This window comes from Mobula birostris, chromosome 6, assembly GCF_030028105.1.
Source record: "Mobula birostris isolate sMobBir1 chromosome 6, sMobBir1.hap1, whole genome shotgun sequence".
In the NCBI taxonomy this organism is placed as follows: domain Eukaryota; kingdom Metazoa; phylum Chordata; class Chondrichthyes; order Myliobatiformes; family Myliobatidae; genus Mobula; species Mobula birostris.
In genome coordinates this window covers 195244279-195269593 of record NC_092375.1, presented here as the reverse complement: position 1 = coordinate 195269593, position 25315 = coordinate 195244279, and the positions used below count along the sequence as shown (strand labels likewise).

Below are 25315 nucleotides of genomic sequence, written 5' to 3'. Positions count from 1 at the left end.
ATAAATCCATAGAATAATAACTATAACAGAATCAATGAGCGCAAAAAACAAACTGTACAAATACAAAGAGAAACAAAAATAATAAATAAGCAATAAATATCAAGAATATGAGATGAAATGTCCTTGAAAGTGAGTCCGTTAGTTATGGGAACATTTCAATGATGGGGCGAGTGAAGTTGCCTGGTTCAAGAGCCTGATGGTTGAGGGGTAATAACTGTTCCTGGACCTGGTGGTGTGAGTCCTGAGACTCCTGTACCTTCTTTGTGATGGTAGCAGTGAGAAGAGAGCATGACCTGGGTGGTGGGGGTCCCCGACGATGGATGCTGCTTTCCTATGACAGCACTCCTTGTAGGTAAGCTCAATGATGGGGAGGGCTTTATCTGTGTTGGACTGGGCCATATATAGTTGCAATGATTTAAGGCTGAATGTATCCTAAAATCCTCCAAAGAATTGTCAGTGGAAATAAACAATTTTATTATTGAAGTATTGCATTTTATAATAATCATCTACTTTTTTGGCTTCCAGTAGTTAAATTATGCTTCTAAACATCCTTGACACAGAATTACCTGACGCTATTTGCATTACTAGAACTGCTGAGGGATAAATGCTTCTGGCTAAGCATTTCAATTCTGTCTATTCCTTTCAATAAGTTTCCTAGAAGGAAGTGTACAGGTTTATTTTTCCTCGCATGCAAAATGGAAAGCTTGCAGTCAAATGAAATGAAAGTCTCAGAAAGAAATGAATAGACATGTTCTCATAGCTGCTGATTTGTTTTTTGCAGGAACAAGCAATGCATCTGCGTTCATATTCTACCAGAAGTAGTGAGAATGAAACAGAAGCTGAACTGGAATCAGTGGAGAATGGCACTGGCGGTAACGAATTATTCAACAAAACTGGTAAACAATTTTAAATACCGGCAACATTGACCCTAAGCATTTCACAGGTTCTGGAGTTGGGGGGGGGGGGGGGTGCCGGGAGTTTGTGTTCTTGAGGCAAAGGAAATTCCTCCTATTTCTCATTACTGTTTATGGCCTATTGAATACGTTTCATAATTTATTTTCCCTCATTTACATTAAATAATAGTACACACATCCACTCAGCATAATGAAAGAACTCTTCATTGCAATGGTGAGGTTTAAAAAAAAATAGAAAGTGTATTAATAATCTGTGACCAGACAAGGGAAATGTCTGAGCCTCTTCGTATGTAGATTGAGTACCTTCAGCCTTTTCAGTTTCTTTTACATCTTCTTTTAATGATATAAGCTACAATAATATATGCAGCCAGGTTTCTGTGCAAAAATTACATTGTGTTTTTCAATTACATAAAGAACATTCTTCGGAGGGGTTTTCAAATGCATCGTACCTTGGTGAATTTTTCATCAACCATGGATATGTTGAATGGGAAGAACGAACAAGCTAACACAAATGCACAATTGTAATGAACACTTAAGAGAGAATAAAGGAACAAGAATGCCAAGATGGAAAATATAAAATGGGTTTACTGCTCTGGTGTTGGTGGTTGGGTTGCTTGGATCAAGGAGGTCTTCCGTACCCAAGTGAAGACCCTGATCAATACTGCTTTTACAATGTAAACTTTTCTTTACTGGTTTTACTTGTGTTGCACCTTCACAAACTCCCACAGACCCCAATGATCCTGTGATTTCAGTCTCTGAGACTAATGTGAGATGGTTCATCAGGAGGCAGAACCTACAGAAAGCATCCAGCTCAGACAGGATACCTGGCCGAGTAGTAAATGTTCTACGAGTCTGTGGTGGCCAGTGCTATCATGTTTGCTGTTGTGTGCTGGGGCAGCAGTCTGAGGGTGGCAGACACCAACAGAATCAACAAACTCATTCGTAAGTGATGTTGTGGAGATGGAATTGGACTCTCTCACGGTGGTGTCTGAAAAGAGGATGCTGTCCAAGTTGCATGCCATCTTGGACAATGTCTCCCATCCACTACATAATGTACTGGTTGGGCACAGGATTACATTCAGCCAGAGACTCATTCCACTGAGATGCAACACTGAGCGTCATAGAAAGTCATTCCTGCCTGTGGCCATCAAACTTTACAACTCCTCCCTTGGAGGGTCAGACACCCTGAGCCAATAGGCTGGTGTTGGACTTATTTCCTGGCATAATTTACATATTACTATTGAACTATTTATGGTTTTATTACTATTTATTATTTATGGTGCAACTGTAACGAAAACCAATTTCCCCCAGGATCAATAAAGTATGACTATGACTATGTTTGTTCTTAATAAAGACAAACTTGATGTGAGTAAATGCTAGAACATTTTATTACTCAACTATGTTCAACACCGAGTGTGTGTGACCAGCTCACCAATGAAGCTTCCTGTTCAGGGTGAACCGCCTGCATTGCACACTGGGAAATGAAATTCTTTATTATGTACACACATAATAACACATTTTCCCCCTTTAAAGAAAGACCCACAGAATACCATGTCTTCGTAAACCTGCAAGGAACAATAATCCTTTCCAACAAAGATATCTGCATTCTACAGCCAGTCCCTCTTCCACTCTGAACTTCCAGTCAGTCTCAGAGGTGGTTTAATTATTCTCTTTGTTCTGCTATATGTTTCCATAGACGTATTGCTCGTACTTGGTGCGTTAAACTGTCTTTTTGAGAACTCTGATCAACAACTTTATTTCTTTTATATCCTTCTGCCAAGATCCTATCTGTTTGTCTCTGTTCTTGTTCTTGCTGTGTGACTGTAATTTGCTCCATGTGACCCATAATGGAGCCCTGGACTGCATCCATATGATCAGTGAGTCTTTGCACAAGTTCTAAATTATTCAGTCTCAATTCACAGAGCTCCTTCTGTTGACTGCATATCATAGAGGGCAAATCCTCCTGTTGGTTTGTGTTGAATGTTGCTGTTGCTCTGACCTTAGGGTCTGTGTGGTCTTCCCATCTTCCTTTTAATTTTTCCTCTTCGACTTCGGAGAGGATTGTGGAGGCATTTTTGATTTCCAGTCTTTAACTGAAAACCAATGAGAGGCAGATTTTGAATCAAAGCTGCATGATGTGGAAGCCCGACTGGTGACTTTTTCATCGTGGTCACTCTGTTCAGCCTGGCATCCTGACTGTCACGATGGTGTAGCTGGTACACATGTCCAAGGAAGGTGGAGTTCTTGTGCTTCTCTTGCATAACCTCTCTGGAGGTCTCATGGAGGCTGGTATGAGTTTCTTGATTTACATCAGGTAAGCATCTGAGCCCCTCAAACACATTTGTGTACTCTTCCATGATTGTCCAGTGATCATCTTTGATCTGTGAAAACTCTTTTTACCAGGTTGAGCTTTTCACATGCACTCAGACCTAATATTGGCTGCACTCTTTTTTCTAAAACCAGTAGCTGTGTCTTTAGGTGTTGCCCCTTGTGCTTGAAAGTCACAAAGCAGCCCCTTTTTACTGCGAAATTCTCTCCAGTATAACCTGTCACTTTCAGCTTCACCTGGTCAATCTTGCTCTTTACTTTGAGAGTCTTGTAATTATTCATGGATAACAGATTCTCTTGGGCTCCAGTGGCAAACGTGAATGGAATTACTGTCTCATTCACAGTCACTGGAACAATCCATTTTATTTTACCAGCACCTGCAGTCTGCAGAGAACACACAAAGACTTCCTCCATTTCCTCATCAACCACGTGCACCTTTCTTTTGTTAACCCCAGCTTTGCAGCACTTTGCAAACTGATTCTTCTTCCCACAATAATTGCAGGACTTTCCATAAGCAGGACACATCTTTGGAACGTGACTACCTCCACATTTGCTGTTTGACCCTTCCTTTTTGCTTAACTGTTTCTTTGGGAAATACCTTGTGCACTGCCCCCCTGTTTTCACAGCATGCACAGTTGTGTCTGCCCTTTGTACTCGTTAGACTGTGCTCGTGTGGTCCTTGCTATCCTACACATATTCACAGCCTTTTCCAGCGTCAAATCTTTTTCACTGAGCAATCTTTCTCTGAGCCCGTTTATCTGGGATTCCGCAATCTATTCTGTCTCCAACTAGAGATTCTCTCAAATCTCCAAACTCGTAGGACTTAATCAGTGTGTGAAACTCGGCTAAGTATTGGAAGCTAATATCTTGTTTCTGGTCAAAGGAAAAGAACTTGTATCTCTCAAATGTGACAAAATACTCCTCAAATTTTGTCATCAGCATGTCCAGTGTACAGACTGTCTCATCATTTAGGAGGCTGTTACAGACGTCCAAAGCATCCTTGCCAATTACATGCAGAAAATAAACACTTTCAACTTTCCATGAGTCCCTTATGCTCCTCTAGCCACTAGATATATCTTGAATCACTGTTTGAAGTGCTTTCCGTTGTCTGTTAAACTGCACAGGTACGGGAGAACTTGGGTTATTCATGACAGGAACTCTCAGCTTCTCACCTGAATTTCTTGGTAAATCCAGTGAGTGCTGAACTTGAGTTGCCCTGCCTCGCTGGCTGTCTGACCTTACCTGCTGCTGGCACTTTTGGTAGTTACGCAGTCTTTTTCTCACTCATTCGAGGTATTCATTTACTCTCTGTGTTTACACCTCACGCTGACTTCTGATTGTTGTTAATAAGCACAAAATTGGCGTAGGTAAATGCTAGAACATTTTATCATTCAACTGTGTTCAACACTGAGTGTGTGCGACCAGCTCACCAGTGAAGCTTCCTGTTCAGAGTGAACCGCCCACGTTGCACATTGGGAAATGAAGTTCTTTATTATGTACACACAGTTAAGACCTGTGCTGATCAACTGGTTGCAGTGTTCACCAATATCTTTAACCTCTCACTTTGACGGTCTGAGGTACGCAACTGCTTCAAGCAGGCTTCAATTAAATCCGTGCCTATGAGGAATGTGTCATCCAGTAGCACTTACATCCACTGTGATGAAGTGCTTTGAGAGATTGGTAATGAAACATATCAATTGCCTGAGAAGCAACTTGGATCCTCTCCAATTTGCGCCGTCGCAGCAGGTCAAAAGCAGAATGCCATTTCATTGGCTGTTCAATCAATCCGAGAACACCTAGTCAGTGGAGGTGCATACATCAGGATGCTCTCCATTGACTAAAGCTCAGCATTCAACAAATACTGTCATCCCCTCGAAACAAATGAGTAAGATTCAAGACCTTGGTGTAGAGTGTAATAACCGGTTGCATCACAGACTGTAATGGAAACAATAATGCCCTTGGATGGAAAGTCCTACAAAAAGCAGTGGATACGGCTCCTGCTGTCACAGAAAAGCCCTTCCCACCATCGAACACATCTACAGGCTAAAACTCTGTCACAGAAAAGCAGCATCCATCAACTCAACAGGGACTCCACTACCCAGGTCATTATCCTGCTGGCATCAGGCAGACGATACAGGAGACTCAGGACTCACACTACCAGGTTCAGGAACACTTATCACCCCTCAACCATCAAGTTTTTGAACTAGAGGGGATAACTTCACTCAACTCCATCCGTCCCTTCACTGAACATTACCTGCTGAACTGCACTCACTTTCAAATTCTTCATTTCATGTGCTCAATATTTATTGCTTATTTATTATTTTTATTATTATCATTTTCTCTTTCTCTTTTTTCACAGTTTATTTTCATATATTGGTTGTTGTCTGTCCTGTTGTGTGTCGTCTTTCATTGATTTGATTGTGTTCCTTATATTTATTGAGTTTGCCAGCAAGAATACGAACCTCAGGGTTATATGTGGTGACGTATATGTACTATGATAATAAATTTACTTTGAAGTTTGAATCTTATACAATGGTGCTCAGCCAAGACAAACAACCACAATTTTTCCATAATTCAAGCATTGACCCTTAACTCTCAGTTTACTTGCAGAAGTAACTATAGCTCCATATTTGTATCACCAACTTAATTGTCGTTTCCTGTCTTTCAGGAAGTCAACGGCAACATATTGACAAACCATCGTACTTCGGAAACGAGTCAAGAGTTTTCACTTTTTACCAGCCAAACCTGTATGTGCATTATGGAAAGGACATGCCACAATTCATTGTGAAGCAATTACATGGTGACTTCAATAAGGATGAAAATGTTGATGATATTCCAAGTGTAAGTATGAGTTTTAATTAAATAGTTTTGTTCATTTGTCAACTAATTTGAAAGATTTCTAGCTTAAACCCATTTCTAGGGGTGCCAATCAGTTATGACATTGCCTATCAATAGGAAACAGGGCCAGTATATTACACAGTCACACCATCTTTAAATTAATCTGCTGGGAAAAATCAGAATGTTAAAAAGTAAAGGTAAGGATATTCTATTATATTTTTATTTGCAAACACATTCTATAATGTAACTGAGTGATTAACAACATTAGTGATATTTATTTGTTTTTTTAAAATTAATTATCACTTTTTGTTTAATCTCCTAATATTGGCTGTGTTGACAACTAAACATTTAGTGCACCCAGAGTACTTCTGGGCCTGGTGGTCCAGGAGGGGTACTTGAAAGGAGGGTCTCAGCCAGGAAATAGATTCTCATGGAATGGAGACTTGGTGGCAGTGTGGATCTCAGAGAGGTGGAATTATTGGAGGATTGGTAACCAGGAGTGGTGGGATGTCTGAAGCATTAAACATCCAAGAAGTTCTGCCCATCAGAGAAATGCCAGAGCCTGGAATTGATGACCTAGAAGAATCTGAAGGCAGGGTATGGCTTAAGCTTGGGCCTTATTGTTGGAAAGTGTATGGTCATGCACTTTGGTGGAAGAAATAAACGGGCAGATTATTATTTAGATGTGGAGAGATTTCAAAATGTAGAGATGCAAAGAGACTTGGGAGTCCTTGTGCAGGACACCCTAAAGCAGGGGTGGCCAACCTTTAACATTCCATGCGTCAATTTTTTCACGCACGAGTTCAGATGCAATTTTTTAACGCACGGGTTTTATATTAACATCTTTTTACAAGAATTGAATAGGGATACAAGAGTTGTATAGCGCATCTGAACTCATGAGTGAAAAATTGACGCATGGATTGTAAAAGGTTGGCCACCCCTGCCCTAGAGGTTAACCTACAGGTTGAGTCGGTGGTGCAGAAAGCGAATGCAATGTTAGCATTCATTTCTAGAGGTATAGAATGTAAGAGCAGGAATGTGATGTTGAGCAATTGGTTATGGCACACATCAACCACAGACTACCGGTCAATCTTAATGCTTTGCAATTCACCTACCGGAGCAACAGGTCAACGGCAGATGCCATCTCTCTGGCCCTACATTCCTCCTTAGAACACCTGGAGAATAAAGACGCATATGTAAGGCTCCTTTTCATTGATTACAGCTCTGCCTTTAATACCATCATTCCAAATAAACTGATTCCTAAGCTCCGGAACCTGGGCCTTAGCACTCAGATCTGCAGCTGGATCTTCAACATCCTCACCGACAGGACCCAGGTTGTAAAAATAGGGAACAAGCTCTCCTCTACAATCACTCTGAGCACCAGTGCCCCACAAGGCTGTGTATTCAGCCCCCTGCTGTACTCACTGTACACCCATGATTGTGTAGCCAAGTTTCCATCGAACTCAATATATAAGTTTGCTGATGACACCACAATTGTAGGCCGTATCTCGGGTAATGAGGAGTTTGAGTACAGAGAGGAAATTAAGAACCTGGTGGCCTGGTGCGAAGACAATAACCCAGCCCTCAACGTCAGCAAGGCGAAGGAATTGGTTGTTGACTTAAGAAGGAGTAGCGGACCGCAGGACCCCGTTTACAGGGTCAAAAGCTTTAAGTTCCTCGGGGTCAATATCACAAATGACCTGACTTGGTCCAACCAAGCAGAGTCCACTGCCAAGAACGCCCACCAGCGCCTTTACTTCCTGAGAAAGCTAAAGAAATTTGGCCTGTCCCCTAAAACCCTCACTAATTTTTATAGATGCACCGTAGAAAGCATTCTTCTAGGGTGCATCACAACCTGGTATGGAAGTTGTCCTGTCCAAGACTGCAAGAAGCTACAGAAGATTGTTAACACAGCCCAGCACATCAGACAAACCAATCTTCCGTCCTTGGACTCATTTTACACCGCACGCTGTCAGAGCAGTGCTGCCAGGATAATCAAGGACACAACACACCCAGCCAACACACTTTTCATCCCTCTTCCCTACAGGAAGAGGCTTAGGAGCTTGAAGACTCGTACGGCCAGATTTGGGAACAGCTTCTTTCCAACTGTGATAAGACTGCTAAATGGATCCTGACCTGGATCTGGGCCGTACCCTCCAAATATCCAGACCTGCCTCTCGGTTTTTTTGCACACCTTACTTTCCCTTTTCTATTTTCTATTTATGATTCATAATTTAAATTTTTAATATTTACTATCGATTTGTACTCTAGGGAGTGCGAAGCACGTAATCAAATATCACTGTGACGATTGTACGCTCTAGTATCAATTGTTTGGCAACAATAAAGTATAAAGTGTAAGGCACTCGTGAGACCACACTTAGAGTATTTGTGCAGTCATTTTAGAAAGGATATACTGACATTGGAGAGGGTTCAGAGAGATTCACGAGAATGATTCCAGGAATGAAAGGGTTACCGTATGAGGAATGTCTGGCAGCTCTTGGGCTGTATTCCCTGGAGTTCAGCAGAATGAAGGGGGAATCTCATAGAAACATTACGAATGTTAAAAGACCTGAACAGATTAGATATGGCAAAGTTATTTTCCGTGGTAGGGGAGTTTAGGACAGGAGGGCACAACTTCAGGATTGAAGGACGACAATTTAGAACAGAGATGCGCAGAAATTACTTTAGTCAGAGGATGGCAAATCTGTGGAATTTGTTACCATGAGTAGCTGTAGAGGACAAGACATTGGGAGTATTTAAGGCAGAGATAGATAGGTTCTTGATTAGCCAGGACATCAAAGGGTATGGGGTGAAGGCAGAGGAGTGGGGATGACTGGAAGAACTGGATCAGCCCATGATTGAATAGTGGAGCAGACTCGATGGGCCGAATGGCCTACTTCTGCTCCTGTATCTTACAGTCTTATGGTGCTGGGACCAAGACTGGAGGTCTCTGTCATATCGAGCCAGGGAAAGAGCAGCATGAATGTAAGTATGGGACTAAATGAGGTAGTAATTTTCTACTTTATTAAATCCTCATGACTCAGTAATGCCCAACATTGATCCCTCAAGGGACAATGCTATATGATTACCCTGCGATGCTCGAAAGGAGATGTTACATTGGGAATGACATTACTCTGACAATTCTGACAAAGGAGACATTACATTGGGAATGACATTATTCTGACATGCAAATCCTGTCAGGTGACCAAGGGTGAATGACTTTTCGAAGCGTCGGGTTGAATTTACAGAATAATTTGAAACAACCAGAAAATGATTGTTAATTGTGTTTCACGTTGTGGAAGAGTAAATTACAAATCACATAATACACAAAAAAGTCCAATACGTGATTCAATTTCTTGGCCATGTACTTCAAATAGGTCACGTGTAATTTAAGTGGCATTTCATTTCTCATTGCTTTGGCTGCTCTGTATCTTCTCATGAGAAAAAACTATTTCTCTGAAATGAAGCAGGAATTTGATCATAGAAACATAGAAAACCTACAGCACAATACAGGCTGTTCGGCCCACAATGCTGTGCGGAACATGTACTTACTTTAGAAATTTCCTAGGGTTACCTATAGCCCTCTATTTTTCAAAGCTTCAATGTACCTATCCAGGAGTCTTTTAAAAGACCCTATTGTATCTGCCTCCACCACCATTGCCGGCAGACAATTCCACACACACACACACACCCCACTCTCTGCATAAAAAAAGACTTACCCCTGACATCTCCTCTGTATCTACTTCCAAGCACCTTGAAACTGTGCCCTCTTATGCTACCCATTTCAGTCCCAGGAAAAAGCCTCTGACTATCCACACCATCAAAGCCTCACATCATCCTATACACCTCCATCAGGTCACATCCTCCATCAGTCCAAGGAAAAAAGGCCGAGTTCACTCAACCTATTCTCATAAGGCATGCTCCCCAATCCAGGCAACGTCCTTGTAAATCTCCGCTGTACCCTTTCTATGGTTTCCACATCCTTCCTGTAGTGAGGCGACCAGAATTGAGCACAGTACCCCAAGTGGGGTCTGACCAGAGTCCTATATAGCGACTGTACAGCGGCATGGTTGGGGAGGGTTTAAACTAATTTGCGAGGGGGATGGGACCCGGGGCGATAGAGCAGTGAAAGAAGTGCATGGAGTAAAGACAGATCTAACATACAGAGAGGCTTTGAGGAAAGAAAAGCAGAATAAACAGTATAAAGACAGTAAGGCAGAAGGGCTGAAGTGTGTGGACCTCAATGCAAGAAGCATCAGGAACAAAGATGATGAACTGAGCGCTTGGATACATGCATGGAATTATGATGTAGTGGCCATTACACAAACTTGGCTGGCACCAGGTCAGGAATGGATTCTCAATATTCCTGGATTTCAGTGCTTTAAAAGGGATAGAGAGAGGGGAAGAGGGGAGGCATTACTGGTCAGGGATACTATTACAGCTACAGAAAGGGTGGGTAATGTAGCAGGATCCTTTTTTGAGTCTGTATGGGTGGAAGTCAGGAACAGGAATTGAGCAGTTACTCTATTGGGGCTATTCTATAGGCCCCCTGGTAGCAGCAGAGATACAGAGGAGCAGATTGGGAGGCAGATTTTGGAAAGGTGCAAAAATAACAGGGTTGTTATCATGGGTGACTTTAACTTCCCTAATATTGATTGGCACCTGATTAGTTCCAAGGGTTTAGATGGGGCAGAGTTTGTTAAGTGTGTCCAGGATGGATTCCTGTCACAGTATGTGGACAGGCCGACTAGGGGGAATGCCATACTAGATCTAGTACTAGGTAATGAACCGGGTCAGGTCACAGATCTTTCAGTGGGTGAGCATCTGGGGGACAGTGACCACCGCTCCCTGGCCTTTAACATTATCATGGAAAAGGATAGAATCAAAGAGGATAGGAAAATTTTTAATTGGGGAAGGGCAAGTTATGAGGCTATAGGGCTAGAACTTGCGGGTGTGAATTGGGATGAAGTTTTTGCAGGGAAACGTACTATGGACATGTGGTCGATGTTTAGGGAACTCTTGCGGGATGTTAGGGATAAATTTGTCCCGGTGAGGAAGATAAAGAATGGTAGGGTGAAGGAACCATGGGTGACAAGTGAGGTGGAAAATCTAGTTAGGTGGAGGAAGGCAGCATACATGAGGTTTAGGAAGCAAGGATCAGATGGGTCTATTGAGGAATATGGGGTAGCAAAAAAGGAGCTTAAGAAGGGGCTGAGGAGAGCAAGAAGGGGGCTTGAGAAGGCCTTGGTGGGAAGGATTAAAGAAAACCTCAACTCATTCTACAATTATGTGAAGAGCAAGATGATAAGATGTGAGAGAATAGGACCAATCAAGTGTGAAAGTGGAGAAGTGTGTGTGGAACAAAAGGAGATGGCGGAGATACTTAATGAATACTTTGCTTCAGTATTCACTACGGAAAAGGACTTTGGCAATTGTAGGGATGTTCTATAGTGGACTGAAAAGCTTGAGCATATAGACATTAAGAAAGAGGATGTGCTGGAGCTTTTCGAAAGCATCAAGTTGGATAATTCACCGGGACGGACAAGGTGTACCCCAGGATACTGTGGGAGGTGAGGGAGAAGGTCGCTGATCTTCTGGCAATGATCTTTGCATCATCAATGGGGACGGGGAGGTTCTGGAGGGTTGGAAGGTTGCAGGTGTTGTTCCCTTATTCAAGAAAGGCAGTAGAGATAGCCCAGGAAATTATAGACCAGTGAGTCTTACTTCAATGGTTGGCAAGTTGATGGAGAAGATCCTGAGAGGCAGGATTTATGAACATTTGGAGAGGCATAATTTGATTCGGAATAGTAAGCATGGTTTTGTCAAGGGCAGGTCGTGCCTTACGGGCCTGACTGAATTTTTTGTGGATGTGACTAAACACATTGATGAAGATAGAGCAGTAGATGTAGTGTATATGGATTTTAGCAAGGCATTTGACAAGGTTCCCCATGCAAAGCTTATTGAGAAAGTAAGGAGGCATGGGATCCAAGGGGACATTGCTTTGTGGATACAGAATTGGCTTACCCAAAGAAGGCAAAATGTGGTTGTAGACAAGTCATATTCTGCATGGAGGTTGGTGACCAGTGGTGTGCCACAGATATCTGTTCTGGGACCCCTTCTCTTTGTGATTTTTATAAATTACCTGGATGAGGAAGTGGAGGGATGGGTTAGTAAATTTGCTGATGACACAAAGGTTGGGGGTGTTGTGGATAGTGTGGAGGACTGTCAGAGATTACAGCGGGACATTGATAGGATGCAAAACTGGCCTGAGAAGTGGCAGATGGAGTTCAACCCAGATTAGTATGAGGTGGTTAATTTTGGTAGGTCAAATATAGTATTAATGGTAAAACTCTTGGCAGTGTATAAGATCAGAGGGATCTTGGGGTCTGAGTCAACAGGATACTCAAAGCTGCTGCACAGCTTGACTGTGTGGTTAAGAAGGCATATGGTGCATTGGCCTTCATCAATCGTGGGATTGAGTTTAAGAGCTGAGAGGTAATGTTGAAACTGTATAGGACCCTGGTCAGACCCCACTTGGAGTACTGTGCTCAGTTCTGGTCGCCTCACTAGGGGAAGGATGTGGAAACCATAGAAAGGGTGCAGAGAAGATTTACAAGGATATTGCCTGGACTGTGAACTCAGCCTTTTCTCCTTGGAGCGATGGAGGATGAGAGGTGACCTGATAAAGGTGTACACGATAATGAGGGGCATTGATTGTGTGGATAGTCAAAGGCTTTTTCCCAGGGCTGAAATGGCTAACACAAGAGGGCACAGTTTTAAGGTGCTTGGAAGTTGGTACAGAAGGGATGTCAGAGGTAAGTTTTTTTACGTAGAGGGTGTTGAGTGCATGGAATAGGCTGCCGGCGACAGTGGTGGAGGCAGATATGAATGGGTGTTTCAAGAGACTCCTGGATAGGTACATGAAGTTTAGAAAAATAGAGGGCTATGGGTAACTCTAGGTAATTTCTGAAGTAAGTACATGTTCGGCACAGCATTGTGGGCCGAAGGGCCTGTATTGTGCTGTAGGTTTTCTATGTTTCTATAAGAACCTTTAGAATTGCAAGATATCCCAAGTTACTTTAATGAGGCTATGCAATAAAACAGCAACAAATTACAAAATATGTAAAAGAGATCAACAAAATATTCTTTAGAGAGGTTTTAACCTATATTTTGAAGGAGGAAATAGTAGTAAAGCACAGATATTTATGGAGAGAATTCCAGTAGTTAGGGCTTTGGCCACTGCATACGCTCAGTGGCAATATTATTCACTACCTCCTGAACCTAATAAAGTGGCCACAGAGATTATGTTTCTGGTCTTTACTGGTTTAGCCCATCCACTCAAGGCTTGACGTGTTGTGCGTTCAAGGATGCTTTTCTACACATCACTGTCGTAAATGTGTGGTTATTTGGGTTATTGTCACCTGCCTGTCAACTTGAACCAGTCTGGCATTCTCCTCTGACCTCTCTCATTAACAAGGCATGATCATCCACAGAAGTGCTGCTCACTGGAAGTAATTTTTTTGTTTTTCACACCATTCTCTGTAAATTCTAGGGACTGTTGTTCATAAAAATCCCAGATCATCAGTGTCTGAAATACTCAAACCACCCCTCTGGAACCAAAAATTGTTCCACGGTCAAATTCACCTAGATCACGTGTCTTCTCCATTCTAATGTTTGGTCTGAACAACAACTGAATCTCTTGACCATGTCTGCATGCTTTTTTGTATTGAGTTGCTGCCACGTGATTGGTTGATTTGATATTTGCATTAAGGAGTAGGTGTACTTGTGTACCTAATAAAGCAGCCACTGAGTGTATCTTTAGCATTGTAAGAGATCTCAAGCTGCTTCAGAATGAGAATCAGGTTTTAGATCACTGACATATTTCATGAAATTTGTTGTCTTTGCAGCAGCAGTACAATACAATATCTAATAATAGGGAAGAAACTGTGAATTTCAGTGTATAGATAAATATCAAATAGTTAAATAAATAGTGCAAAGAAATAGAAATAAAAAGTCGTGAGGTAGTGTTCATAAGTTCAATGTCCATTCAGAAATCAGATGGCAAAGGGGTAGAAGCTGTTCCTGAATCATTGAGTGGGTGCCTTTAGGCTTTTGTACTTCTTCTCTGAAGGTAACATTGAGAAATACATATGACCTGGGTGATAGGGGTCCTTAATAACGGATGCGCTCCTTCAAGATGTCCTGGATACTATGGAGGCTAGTTCCCATATTGGAGTTGACTCTCTGGAACTGGTTTTGTTCCTGTGCAGTAGAAACCACACCCCCACCCCACTCCCCTACGATACCAGACAGAGATGCAAACAGTTAAAATGCTCCCCACATTACATCTGCAGAAGTCTGCTTCAATGAGCCTATGAAATTAAGTGATGTGAAATCACAAAATAGTTGAGAAAGATAAACAAAATATTGTTTAGAGAGAGAGAGGTTTTAATGCATATTGAAAGGAAATAGTAATAAATATGAATATTTATGGAGGGAATTCCAATATAGGGCCTTGGCAGCTGAATATATAGCTGTCAATTGTAGAGCAATTAAATTTGACAATGCTGCAGAGGGTTGTGAAGCTGGATGAGATTGCAACAATTCCAGGGGCATACAGTATGTGAGAAGGTGCATAAAAGCACTTGGAAACAATGAATGTCAATATAAAATGAAGGCAATAGATATCAGAAGGCAGCAAGTACTGAAATATAGGTAAACTGTAAAACTTCTACTCTCACAAAATGCTGGAGGAACTCAGCAAGTTATGCAGCATCTATGAAAATGAATAAACAGTTTAATACTGTATATCCCTGAGCTTTTATTTGACAATGCATTATCAACTAATTTCAGTAATCAAATAGTTAAATTTTTTGTCAAAATTGTAGTCTATGTTTGCCAAACTGGAACTCAGACCTCATACTGTAGACTGTCATGATGTTAATGATGTGTAATGAAGAATGGCAAGCAGTGACATTAAGGAAATGTATTCATTTATGCTAGAGGGAACATTGTAGAACTGTAGTCACATAGATAGGCTGTATTTCTAAGAATATTAACCATGGGTGTTTTTAATGAATTAGTTTAATATTTCTAACTACAAATCTCAGAATGTTCAGCAAATTTAAGATTAAGCAATAAAAGGAAAAATGATTTTTGTTGGAAATTAACATTATCCAAATCACTGATTGTTTTTAATTCAACATTTATTGCATTGTTACTGAAAAATTTGTAAAAGTTAGTTGAAGAAATTAGTGCAATTATTTATACAATGAGAAAGGCAGGGCAGGAGGTAATGTGTAACTTGTCTTCTAGAACCTTCTGAAATTACTGTCAGACTTATTTATACAAGATGCCTCTAAGCTTGAATAGAAGATTATTTTTTCTTTCTTTCAACCAAATTTAGGTTGAGTTAAGAGACTATCAATATGAATTATTATATACAATTATTACAGGTTTTACTGGGCAAATTCACCACCTGATTACCTTACAAGTCCTTCTGAAAGCTACCAGTGACCTAAAATTGGTAGTTTTCTAACTGACCTGCAGGATTTGTGTATTTGTTTTCCCAACAGAATATGAATATATTGATCAAAGTTGCTGGTGAGCGCAGCAGGCCAGGCAGCATCTCTAGGAAGAGGTACAGTCGACGATTCGGGCCGAGACCCTTCGTTTCAGCCCGAAACGTCGACTGTACCTCTTCCTAGAGATGCTGCCTGGCCTGCTACGTTCGCCAACAACTTTGATGTAGCTTGAATTTCCAGCATCCGCAGAATTCCTTGTGTTTTCATGAATATATTGATCCTTTTTATTGCAGACTAATTAACAGAAATCATCTTTTTTTTAAGAAAGCCTCAGCATTTAATATAACTTCAGCCCACGGATTCTTTTCTGACGGATTTCTTTAGATAGTTAAGAAGTCGTGCTATAAAAAGGAAATTAATTACATGAATATTGTCTGTAATACACTAATTCTGTGACACACAATAGATTTGCCTATCAGTGCTTAACTTCCAGAATGACAAATGGGAAATCTGACCATGAAAGGATACTGGTTCCGAAGCCTTTTCGCACAATCCAACACAACAAGTGTTCTCAGTAATAATTTGTTCAATGCAGAAATATGATATTTAAATTGAAGATTAAGATTACAAAAAAAAATCAAAGCTCTAATGATGGCTGGATGATTACAATAGAAATGTCTTTTTAGCATGTGAGTTACATATAATTGTGCCATTTTTATCTATAGCTATAGCTTTTGCTAATCAAACAACATTTCACTATTTAAAAATGCAAATAAGAGGAAATCTGAATATGCTGGAAATTCAAGCAACACACACAAAATTGCTGGTGGAACGCAGTAGCAGGCCAGGCAGCATCTATAGGAAGAAGTACAGTCGACGTTTCGGGCCAAGACCCGTACTATCTCTTCTTTCAGTTAGTCCTGACGAGGGGTCACGACCCGAAATGTCGACTGTACCTCTTCCTATAGATGCTGCCTGGCCTGCTGCGTTCACCAGCAATTTGTGTGTGTTGTTAACATTTCATTATTCACTGATTGGAATGTGGATATTTAATAATAGAAATCTGAAACTAAAGCAAGAAGTTAGTATGTTTTCTTTATTCACAAAGTGTGTCAGGAAGTGTAATAGTGCCAGTAGTGAGAAGGTGGTGGCGGTAGCAAGGAGGGAGGCAGTGGTAGGTGTTGTAGCGTGAACGAAGTCACTGGAGAGGCACAGCTGGTAGATATAAAGTTGTCTTTTATTCAACAAAATGAAACGCTCTCTGAAGGAAGAGGCCTGTTCGTCGCAATATTACATGACATTTTATATGCTAAAGATCAAAGGACAATTCTATATTTACAATGTATCTACAATGCTTCCTTTGAATTACATGTAATTTTCAGACCTCTTTCTTCACACCCACACTCCAGACACCCAAACTGAAAATTAAGTCAGCATTGTCTGGTATTTCAGTTAATTGCTGTTCACGCCCACACTTCAGACTCCCTAAATGAATGTCAATCAGCATTGTCCAGTTTTTCAATTACTGTACCTGCTGTCCGGAGCTCTAGGGTCGTATTGTCCAGGGCTGCATTTTAAATTTAATCCACAGTTTGTGTTCAGGTCTAAAGATTGTTTGGCAAAGTTATATAGGCGTCCGTTAGTCTCGTGAGACCATGGATTTGCGCCTTGGAAAGTTTCCAGGGCGCAGGCCTGGGCAAGGTTGTATGGAAGACCGGCAGTTGCCCATGCTGCAAGTCTTCCCTCTCCATGCCACAGATATTGTCCAAGGGAAGGGCATTAGGACCCATACAGCTTGGCACCGGTGTTGTTGCAGAGCAATGTGTGGTTAAGTGCCTTGCTCACGGACACAACACGCAGCCTCAGCTGAGGCTCAAGCTAGTGACCTTCAGATCACTAGACTGACGCCTTAACCACTTGGCCATGTGCCAATACAAGTTACTATTTTGCTTTTTAACCTAACTCCCAAATACTCCCTAGCAGTTGTGGTGAGGAGATGGAGAAAAGGAGGTCACCACTTCACATTTCTTTAACATATTTCAATCCAGGTCTCAAACTTTAGTACCATATCCAATCATTGCCAGAAATTTGCTAGCTACCATTTTGATTTAGACAGTTTTGATTTGTTGTGTCTCCCAAATGATACAAGCATGCAAGGGGCTATCGACAGCTAATCTGGACCATTAAAAACAGAGAAGTCCGAATTTGCACAGCCCCTGCTCCATTTAGCATTACTGACGTATTGTGTCCCCTAACTAGCAATATTTAAACAGTTTGCTCAAAGCCACTTGATAAAGTGACCAATTGCCAATATATATTATGTGACCTCAAGAGAAACAAATGCTTCTTCTGGGTCCACTTTTGACTGCCAGCATGTTCCATGATCTTTCTAATCATTTCTACCTTCCTTCTAGATCTCAGTTGGATATCTGAGCACTTCAGACCAATAACCCTCCAGATGGCCTATTTAAAAGCAAATTGAATTTCTCTGCACATTCCCCAACACGGCATTTCTATAAAGAGCAATTCATGTATTATCTGAGCATGCCCCAAAGGCATAAAGCAGTCAGAGAAAAATTTTATAAGCCAGAATTATTAATGATATTAGAAGTACTTTTTTTCTTGCCACCACCACCCAATTTACAGAGTGAACAGAGCAGAAGAAAGACGGTTTTTTCCTTTGTTAATTGCACTGAAGTTATTCCATTAAGCAAACAAATCACATTGTGCAAATCTGTGAAATAAGTGTTCTGCACTGGTTTAAAGGCTAAATACTATTTGGTTTATGTTAATATTGCTATTTTTCTACAAATTGCCTTCAATCTATGTGTGCCATGAATTGGAAGTGTGGGATTTTCAGCATTAAAGTAAGATTAAAGTAAGATAAAGTGGGATTAAAATGGGTGGCCACTGGGAGATCCCACTCCTTCTGGTGGACGGAGCGTAGATGCTCGATGAAGCAGTCTCCCAATCTACATCAGGTTTCACCGATACGCAGGAGGCAACACTGGAACACCAGACACAGTAGGTGACCCCAACAGACTCACAGGTGAAGTGTCGCAAGAATGAGGGGGGAATTTGATAGAGGTTTACAAAATTATGAGGGGTATAGACAGAGTAAGTGCAAGTAGGCTCTTTCCACTTAGATTAGGAAAGATAAATACGAGAGGACATGGCTTTAGGGTGAAAGGGGAAAGGTTTGGGGGGAACATTAGGGGGAACTTCTTCACTCAGAGAGTAAACACTAAATATTGGGCAGATGCTGGGGTCAAAGCAACACACACAACACGCTGGAGGAACTCAGCAGTTCGGGCAGCATCCGTGGAAATGATTGGTCGACGTTTCGGGCCGTGTCCCTTCGTCAGGACTGAAGAGGGAGGGGGCAGAGGCCCTATAAAGAAGGTGGGGGGAGGGTGGGAAGGAGAAGGCTGATAGGTGCCAGGTGAGAACCCTATAAAGAAGGTGGGGGGAGGTCCCTGTAAAGAAGGTGGGTGGATCTTTCCCCTTACTGGTTTTTCACCTGGCACCTACCAGCCTTCTCCTTCCCAGCCTCCCCCACCTTCTTTATAGGGCCCCTGCCCCCTCCCTCTACAGTCCTGACGAAGGGTCTCGGCCCGAAACATTTACTTTTTGTTTCCACAGATGGTGCTGAACTGCTGAGTTCCTCCAGCGTGTTGTGCGTATCACTCAGAGAGTGGTGGGAGTGTGGAATGAGCTGCCATTTGACATGGTAAATGTGGGCTCACGCTTAAATTCTAAGAATAAATTGGATAGATACATAGATGGGAGAGGTCTGGAGGGTTATGGACTGGGTGCAGGTCAATGGGACTAACGGAATAAAGTTTCGGCACAGACTAGAAGGGCTGAATGGCCTATTTTCTGTGCTGTAGTGTTCCATGTGGGCACGTAGCCAAGTGATTAAGGCATTCGACTAGTGATCTGAAGGTTTTGAGTTCGAGCCCCAGCCGAGACAACGTGTTGTGTCTTTGACCAAGACACTCAATCACACAGTGCTCTGCGACGACACTGGTGCCAAGCTGTATGGGTCCTAATGCCCTTCCCTTGGACAACATTGGTGTGGTGGAGAGGGGAGACTTGCAGCATGGGCAACTGCCTGTCTTCCATACAACCTTGCCCAGGCCTGTGCCCTGGAGAGTGAAGATTTTCCAGGCACAGATCCATGGTCTCTCAAGACTAACGGATGCCTTTATAGTGTTTTATGGTTCTACGGTTCTACCTAGAAGGACTGTTTAGAGCCCTGAACGGTAGTGAGGAAGGAAGTGTAGGGGCAGGTGTAGCACTTGTTCTGCTTGCAAGGATATGTGTCAGGAGTGAGATCAGTGTGGAGGGATGAATGGACAAGGAAGTCGCACAGGAAGCAATCCCTGCGGAAGGCAGAAAGTGGGGAGGGTAAGATCTGCTTAGTGGTGGGATCTTGTTGGAGATGATGGAAGTTTCAGAGAATTATATGCTAGACCCTCCCCTCTCCCTACCTTTTAAATCTACTCCTTATCTTTTTTCTCCAGTCCTGCTGAAATGTTTCGGCCTGAAACATCAACTATACTTTTTTCCATAGATGCTGCCTGACCTGCTGAGTTCCTCCAGTATGCTGTGCATGTTACTCTGGATTTCCACCATCTGCAGAATCTCTTGTGTTTATAGTATTATTGAAAGGACTCTCACAATTAGTCAAGTGAATTGACTGCAGCATTTTTCTGTTTTAGTTTGGATAAAACCGAGGTTAGAGCTAGTTGTCATTGGTATTGGTTTCTCTAAGGAGTCATGAGTCAGCCATTCAAATCCAAAGCACTAGTTTCTGATCTAATATGTATATTCAGTGATTGGAGGTTGGATGCTCTATAGAAAAAAGGTCTTGAGAACTTCAAGCAAAGCAGATAGAGACTTACAGTAGGTGAACCAACAGGTAGAGACCTGCAGCAGGTGGACCAGAGACAAAAGAAAACTCTGGTTATTTAAGTAGGTTAAGGGGTCTTTCAAGTGAGCCTGCAAGATCATCTGGGTTCAGTCACTCATGTCCTGGCAAACTGGTAGGAAGTTTGCAAGCCAGAGTCTTCTGAATGTTTTGATGTATGTAGGAAAAGCATCTGGCTAGCTCTATATGCTGCCAGTCAGCAAAGATCAAATGGTAGGTTTTATTTCCATGTTCAAAACGGTGCTTCATAGTTGGATGGCCAAAGAAACATCAAATTCCAGATGATAGGACTCGGACGTGCTGATTTGTGACATCACTGAAGTCATGGTGTTGTGCAAATTCATTGATATTTTTTCAAATAAAATCATGTTCTGATATTTGATGTAACTACAGTACTTTGGAGTGCAAAATAATGCTACATTCTCTTTCTCAGTCAAGCAGCCAGTTCTAATGATCTGACTGTAATAGAGCATATTCGAATATTTCACCCATGTGCTTTTATCCACTTCAAACAACTAACACCTTTTGTTTCTCTGATAGCTATTAATGCATATGGAATTCCTTTGCTATGTACGTAGCTAGTAACTGCTTTCATTGATCACCAACAGCTGACTCTCCATGTCCTCATTTGTTAGAGAGCAATAAATCATTTCTGAAATTTTCAAAAGATAGGAATCTGATTGAGCAATTTCCACTATCTTCTCTATCATGTGCAATCGTAAAACTACTCAATTTTGGTTCAATATAAATCCATCTTTTAGTTCTTCTCTCCTATTGAAATATTGCTCAATTTGAGAGGATACCTCTGTTCCATCAGGTCATCTCTTTCTACAACTTCAAATCTTAACCTATCGCAGTAACAATCAAAAGGTGGTAACTTGTTCCTGGAATGGAATATGAAAAGTAGAATATTAAAATTTGAACATGAGGAAATCTGCAGATGCTGGAAATTCAAGGAACACACACAAAATGCTGGTGGAACGCAGCAGACCAGACAACATCCATAGGAAGAAGCACAGTCAACGTTTCAGGCCGAGACTCTTCGTCAGAACCAACTGAAAGAAGAGATAGTAAGAGATTTGAAAGGGGGAGGGGGAGATCCAAAATGATAGGAGAAGACAGGAGGGGGAGGGGTAGAGTTGATTGAACTTTCCAGCTCTTAGCTCTATACCTCCCCCTCCTGTCTTCTCCTGTCATTTGGGATCTCCCCCTCCCTCTCCCACTTTCAAATCTCTTACTATCTCTTTCAGTTGGTCCTGACGAAGGGTCTCAGCCTGAAACATCAACTGTGCTTCTTCCTTTGGATGCTGCCTGGCCTGCTGTGTTCCACCAGCATTTTGTGGATATTAAAATTTCATTTGGCTCTTCTCTTAATTATTCTGTAATAATCCTCATCACTTTTGAAAGCAGTAGTTAAGTCAAATTTATTGTCATTTAACTACATATATAATGTATATAACCATCTAATGGACAGTGCCTATAAAAAGTATTCACCCCTCTTGGAGGATTTTGTGCTTATTGTCTTACAACAGTCAATCACAGTGAATTTAATTTGGCTTTTTTGACACTGATCAAGTGGAAAAGACTTTTTCGTGTCAAACTGAAAACAAATCTCCACCAAGTGATCTAAATTAATTACAGATATCAAACACAAAATAATTGATTGCATGAGTATTCATCCCCCTTTAATATACCACTTCAAGTCACCACTGGTCCAGCCAATTGGTTTTAGAAGTTACATAATTACTTTTTGGAGACTTGTGTGCTGTCAAGGTGTTTCAATTGATTGTAGTAAAAATACATCTGTATCTGGAAGTTCCAACTGCTGGTGAGTCAGTATCCTGGCAAAAACTACACCATGAAGACAGAAGAACACTTCAAGCAACTCCTCGAAAAGGTTATTGAAAAGCACAAGTCAGGAGATGGATACAAGAAAATTTCCAAGTCACTGAATATCCCTTGGAGTTAGTCAATCGTCAAGAACTGGAAAGAATGTGGCACAGTTGTAAATCTGCCAAGAGCCGACCGTCCTTAAAAACTCAGTGATCGTGCAAGATGGGACCTAATAAGGGAGGCCACCAAGAGACATATTACAACCCTGGAGGAGTGGCAAGCTTCATTGGATGAGAAGGGAGAGACTGTGCATACAACTGTTGTTCGGATGCTTCACCAGTCGCAGCTTTGTGGGAGAGTGGCAAGGAGAAAGTCACTGTTGAAAAAATCTCAAATGAAATCTTAGCTAGAGTTTGCCAGAAGGCATGTGGGACACTCTGAAGTCAGCTAGGACAAGGTTTTTTGGTCTGATGAAACCAAAATTGAACTTTTTGGTCATCAGACAAAACACTAGGTTTGGCCTAAGCCAAACACCACGCATCATCAAAAACAGACTATCCCCACCATGAAGCATGGTGATGGCTACGTTAAGCTGTGGGAATGCTTCACTGCAGCAGGCCCTGGAGGGATTGTGAAGGTAGAGGGTAAAATGAATGCAGCAAAATACAGTGAAATCCTGGAGGAAAACCTGATGCAGTCTGCAAGAGAACTGCGACATGGGAGGAGGTATGTTTTCCAGCAAGACAATGACCCCAAGTATAAAGCCAAAGCTACACGGGAATAGATTAAGAACAACAAAGTGGCCAAGCCAGAGTCCCGACCTCAATCCAATGGACAATTTGTGCCTGGACTTGAAAAGGGCAGTTCACCCACGATCCCCATGCTGTCTAACAGATCTTGAGCAGTTTTGTAAAGAAGAATAGAGAAAAATTGCAGTGTCCAGATGTGCAAAGCTGATAGAGACCTATCCATACAGATTCAAGGCTGCAATTGCTGCCAAAAGTGCATCTACTAAATACTGACTTGAAGGGGGTGAATACTTACGCAATCAATTATTTTGTGTTTTATATTTGTAATTAAATCACTTTGTTGAGATCTGTTTACACTTTGACAAAAAGGAGTGTTTTATTGTTGATCAATGTCAAAAAAGCCAAATTGAATCCACTGTGATTCAATATTGTAAAACAATAAAACATGAAAACTTCCAAGGGGGTGAATACTTTTTATAGGCACTGTATATAGAATTGAAACAACAAATACGCAGCATGTCAGGAGGTAATTGTGGAGAGAAGAACAGCTCATTTTTCAGGTGAATGACCTTTTGTCAAAAGTGGAAAAAGTTAACAGGTGAAACGAGTTTTTTTAATTTATTGAGATACAGAATGGAATAGGGCCTTCTGGCCCTTCGAACTATGTCACCTGACAACCCTAACCTAATCATGGGACAACTTGCAATGATCAATTAACCTCTTAACCAGTATTTTTGGACTGTGGGAGGAAACTGGAGCACCCAGAAGAAACCCATGCATTCCATGGGGAGGACATAAATTTTCCCCTAAAACAAAGGAGAAACAAGTTGAGAGAACATTAGGGAAGTTCAAAGTTCAAGGTAAATTTAGTAGTAGTCATAGTCATACTTTATTAATTGGTTTTCATTACAGTTGCTCCATAAATAAAAATTAGTAATAGAACCATAAGTAGTTAAATAGTAATATGTAAATTATGCCAGTAAATTATGAAATAAGTCCAGGACCAGCCTGTTGGCTCAGGTTGTCTGACCCTCCAAGGGAGGAGTTATAAAGTTTGATGGCCACAGGCAGGAATGACTTCCTATGACACTCAGTGCTGCATCTCGGTGGAATGAGTCTCTGGCTGAATGTACTCCTGTGCCCACCCAATACATTATGTAGTGGATGGCAGACATTGACCAAGATGGCATGCAACTTAGACAGCATTATTATCAAAGCACTTATTTGTCAGCATATACAACCCTGAGATTCACTTTCTTGTGGGCATACCCAATAAATCTATAGAATAATAGCCATAATAGAATCAATTTACAGCTTTTATTAATATGTATTGCTGCCGCTTTACAACAAATTTCACAACATACGCTGCTGATACTAAACTTGATTTTGATGAAACACCACCCAACTTGGGTGGTCAGCTAGAGTACAGAGAGCAACAAACTTTTCAACTGCAAAGAGAAAGAAATAATAATAAATAGATAAGCCATAGATATCTGTGATAGACCTGTGATAGAGTGAAGAACAGGGAGATTTAATGACAAAGGTGTATTAGTGCAGTTGAAAATGAGTGTTAGATAGATCAGGGAAGACGTAAGTAGGAGGAAATGAATAAACTCCAAAATGCCAGAAGAAGAGCAAAGAGCAAAAATGCTGGAAGTGTAAATTACAGTGTTGAAACAGCGGAATCTGAATTCTACGAACAGAAAATATTGTAAAAACTGAACAAGTCAGGCTGGAACTGTACAAATAAAAACAGAGTAGGTGTTTCAAGGTTGAGATATCCTGATTAACAATCTTTAACCCAAAACCTTAGCTCCATTTCTCTTACCTGGATGCTGCCTGACCTGTCAAATATTTCCAGCATTGCCTGTATTTGTTTTCGATGTCCAACATCTGCAGTTATTGTTTTGATTTAGAATAGCTGAGTTGTTGAATCGATTCTTGAGGCTTGAAGACTGTAACATGAGCAGATAAGGTGCTCTTGCTTGAAGGTCAAAGGCAGATTAGACGTGAGATGTAGAATTAAAGTGACATGCATACTAGAATTTCCTGTGTGCATTGAAGAAGGTATTTTGCAAACCTACCACCCATTCTGCATTTGCTTTTCCACTTTCATTTTGACCTACCTCTCTTATCTTTCCTACTCTAACCTAATGCTGATCAGTACAAACTTGGGAACTTGCATCTCAGCTTCTG

General features: G+C 41.3%; 1 protein-coding gene across 5 annotated transcripts in view; it reads left to right on the top strand.

Annotated features, from left to right (window-relative positions):
* nckap5l (NCK-associated protein 5-like) overlaps positions 1 to 25315 on the top strand; it is a 607033-nt gene that overhangs the window by 532660 nt on the left and 49058 nt on the right. For all 5 annotated transcript variants that reach the window (XM_072262144.1, XM_072262143.1, XM_072262141.1 and 2 more), the window contains 2 exons: positions 782 to 896; positions 5911 to 6083. In XM_072262144.1, coding sequence (XP_072118245.1) covers positions 782 to 896; positions 5911 to 6083 — 288 coding nt within the window. The remainder of the gene's footprint in view (positions 1 to 781; positions 897 to 5910; positions 6084 to 25315) is intronic.